The sequence below is a fragment of the Trichinella spiralis genome, assembly GCF_000181795.1.
Source record: "Trichinella spiralis strain ISS 195 chromosome Unknown Scfld338, whole genome shotgun sequence".
Lineage (NCBI taxonomy): Eukaryota > Metazoa > Nematoda > Enoplea > Trichinellida > Trichinellidae > Trichinella > Trichinella spiralis.
This window is the reverse complement of record NW_003527277.1, coordinates 1-3,225: the sequence shown is the minus strand read 5'-3', so window position 1 is coordinate 3,225 and position 3,225 is coordinate 1. Positions and strand designations below refer to the sequence as shown.

At 39.1% G+C, this 3,225-nt stretch overlaps 2 protein-coding genes across 2 annotated transcripts; both read right to left on the bottom strand.

Annotated features, from left to right (window-relative positions):
- Positions 1–146: 146 nt before the first annotated feature.
- Positions 147–1,922, bottom strand: Tsp_13004 (zinc finger protein). The gene has a single exon (XM_003370911.1). The coding sequence runs from the start codon at positions 1,920–1,922 to the stop codon at positions 147–149; it is 1,776 nt and encodes a 591-aa protein (XP_003370959.1).
- Positions 1,923–2,675: 753 nt separating this feature from the next.
- Positions 2,676–3,201, bottom strand: Tsp_13003 (hypothetical protein; the record flags this gene model as incomplete). Its single annotated transcript, XM_003370910.1, has 3 exons — positions 2,676–2,863; positions 2,970–3,060; positions 3,143–3,201. Coding segments are annotated over 3 exons (338 nt in total), but the record flags the coding sequence as incomplete, so codon positions are not given.
- Positions 3,202–3,225: the final 24 nt, after the last annotated feature.

Sequence of the window (3,225 nt, the reverse complement as noted above, 5' to 3'; positions counted from 1 at the left end):
AAAAGTTCGGCAGTTAATCCCCCCCCTCTAATAAAAAGTAGTACGGTATGTATTCAGTGTACGCAAAGCAACATTTTGCTTCATGGTTGCATCAAGCCAAGCTAGTTTCCACAGTAAAACATTCCTGAATGATTCACAATAAAATTTTAATGAGAATATTGACAATGCTTATTTGCGACTAAGTTGTCTATTCTTGGTGGAGTGGGTGATAAGGTACATCGCAGGTCGCTCTCAACGTTTAGCCTGTTTCGATGTTGCGTATTAAGCGTCATGAGAGCTGAGAATCCCGTTTCACAAAGGTACGTTGAGGAAAAAGGAACCAATATACGTAAGCTTTGTGAACTTATTTTAGGATATTCTGCTTGTAACTTCACCCAGAAGTTTTCTAATGGCATACTTTCAAAGCTGTCTTTAGCAAGGCTGTTGAATTGCAATTCAATGGCTTCTTCTTGAAGATCGTGTGGAAGGTCTTCAACATTAACTAAAAATGGATTCCTTACAAGTTTATATATCAGGTTTTCAGGTTCCACGTCAGGAAAATAGCGAAAAAATTCATCTTGTAGGCTTCTAAGGTGCTCTTTTATTTTACTTTTCAAATCTTCGCTGATACATTTATCACTGAAAAGCTCGTTTAGTCTTGAAAACCATGTTAAATTTCCTCTTTCAACTTGTTTTAACCATAAGGAAATTTTTGCAATGAAGCTTTGGACAATGTCATAGTGAGCCATAACATTCGCGTTTGCTCCTTGCAGTTTTAAATTCAGTGAATTCAGTGCTTCAAAAATATCTGCAAGATATGCCAGGCTAAGCTGAAAATGTTCACTTTTGAAAGCTCGACACATTGTGCGTCTTCCTCGTTGCTCCAAAAACTCTGCCACTGCTTCTCTCAGTTCATAAATCCGACCAAGCATGTTTCCTTTTGATAACCAACGAACTTCTGTATGATAGAGAAGTGCCATGTGGTCAGCATTCAAACTTTCACAGAGTGCCGCAAATAATCGAGTGTTCAATGCACTGCTTTTCACATAGTTGACAATTTCCACGGCAAAATTAAGGTCTTCTCTGAGATCATCAGGCAAAGTTTTAGCGACCAAAGCCTGCCGATGAATTACACAGTGCATTGCAAAAATAGATGGGTTTTTTGATTTGACCATCTTCACAAAGCCAGACCGAGAGCCAAGCATTGCGGGTGCACCGTCAGTGCATACACCAACAAGTTTTTCCCACATCAAGCCATTTACTTCAAAAAATTTTGACACAGCTTGGAACACATCAGCTCCTTTCGTTGTAGTTTTCAGTGGTTCAGAAAAAAGTAGTTCTTCTTCAATTGTGTTATTTGCAATGAACCGTGCGTATACAATGAGCTGTGCACAGTTTGCCTGGTCTGTGGACTCATCACAACTTATGGCAAAAAAAGGAGAACACTTTACCTTTTCAAGAACTTGCTGTTTTATATCATCAGCTAATTCATCGATTCGGCGTTTAACTGTTGAATCAGAAAGAGAAATATTTTTAAATTGCTTCGCCATGTCATCTCCAAGCAGAATCTTTACTGCATTCACAATGCAGGGCTTAACAAGATTTTCTCCAATAGTATGTGGTTTCTTATTCTTGGCAATCAACATGGCTATTTCATATGATACTTTCACAGCCTTGGCAGTCTCCTGATTATACTTGCCTTTTTTGTCAAGTCTCATTTGAGAAAGGGAATCTCTTTTAGCGCAAAAGTATTCCACAGGTTTTTTTGATAACTCAGGATGGCGGTTATGCAAATGCCGCTGCAGTCGGGTCGGCCGTAAAGCATCATTGCTGAGTGTATCAAGGCATACAACGCATTGTGGCACTTCAACGCCGTTTTTTTCAATAGCCACGAAGCCGTATTTGATGTACTCTGCATCATATTTGCGTTTTTTCGGTGCCATTGTACGTATTGTATTTCACGCCAACGTCCAATATAACTTTTGTATTGGATCTTCCTCGTCGATAACGATAATCAAGTTTCAGTGGACTGTATAATTAACCCGCGGTTCGACTATTTGAACCACTGAGTTCTATCTTCGATGTACGGTTCCCTCTATTGGACCCGGCGTAAGCTCCAACGACTTACCTATTGTCTCTGCTGATTCCAGTCACGTTTTCTCCGGTATTCCTTCCCGTCTTTCGAATATAAAGACCAAAACACAATCTCGAAAAGAACACCAACGCTTTATTCGACTAGAGATCAACTGGCTCACACACACTGACTGAGTCTGACTGACTCTAACTAACTAACTAACTGACAACTATATATATATATATGTGATACACACACGAAAGAAAAACAAACTACAACAACAATTAGGTAAAATATATCGGGTTGCTTCTAAACGATAACGACTGTTTCGCTAGTATCGAATTGCTTCCAGACAAAACAACTATGGTCAGCTATATCGGATTACTTCCAAACAATAACAACTATGATCTGCTATATCAGGTTACTTCTTTCTTCTAAAAATACCTCATTATACTGAGGATTATTGACGCTCAGGTTTTGTCTTCGGTTGGAATCTGCAACAACTTTATTGATGATGTGAATACACACAGACGCTAACTAACTGTGATAAATTTTAACGCTTGGCGAGAACAAAATCGAAGTTCAGGGCCAATTTTTCAGGAAACGTTTTATTCGTTCAGGACTAAGATTCGCAAACAATAACGCTATCAACAGAAGAAAACACACACGCACACAATACAGAGCTGTCCGATGACACACGCACACCAACACTTCCTCCTACGGTAAATGGCCAACACTCAAGTTCTAGCACTCCGGTGACGTCGCCATGACGCAATCTTGCGTCATCCCAAAACGGCCCATCATAACACACTAACTAACTGCCTCCTTTTCTAGCCTGTCGTATAGATAATCCGATCTAACTAGTTTTCGCCAACTAGATGTCTTCGTGGTACATAGCAGTACGCTAATAAATAACTTGCCTGTTGGAAATAATAACAAACTCTATGAGCAACAACCGTGCTGCGAAATGTAATAAAACCGTTGGGTTCACGATTATGAGTAGCCAGCTAAAAACCATAATCATAGTGGGAGATTTAATTACTGATAAGAATAAAATACTTAGAAACTTAGGAGCGGAAAAAACCAAACCTGAATTGATGTGATTTCAGACAATCTTAAAGCCACTGATATTACAAATCTCTTGAAAACTGAAACAAATAAACAGCAAATAT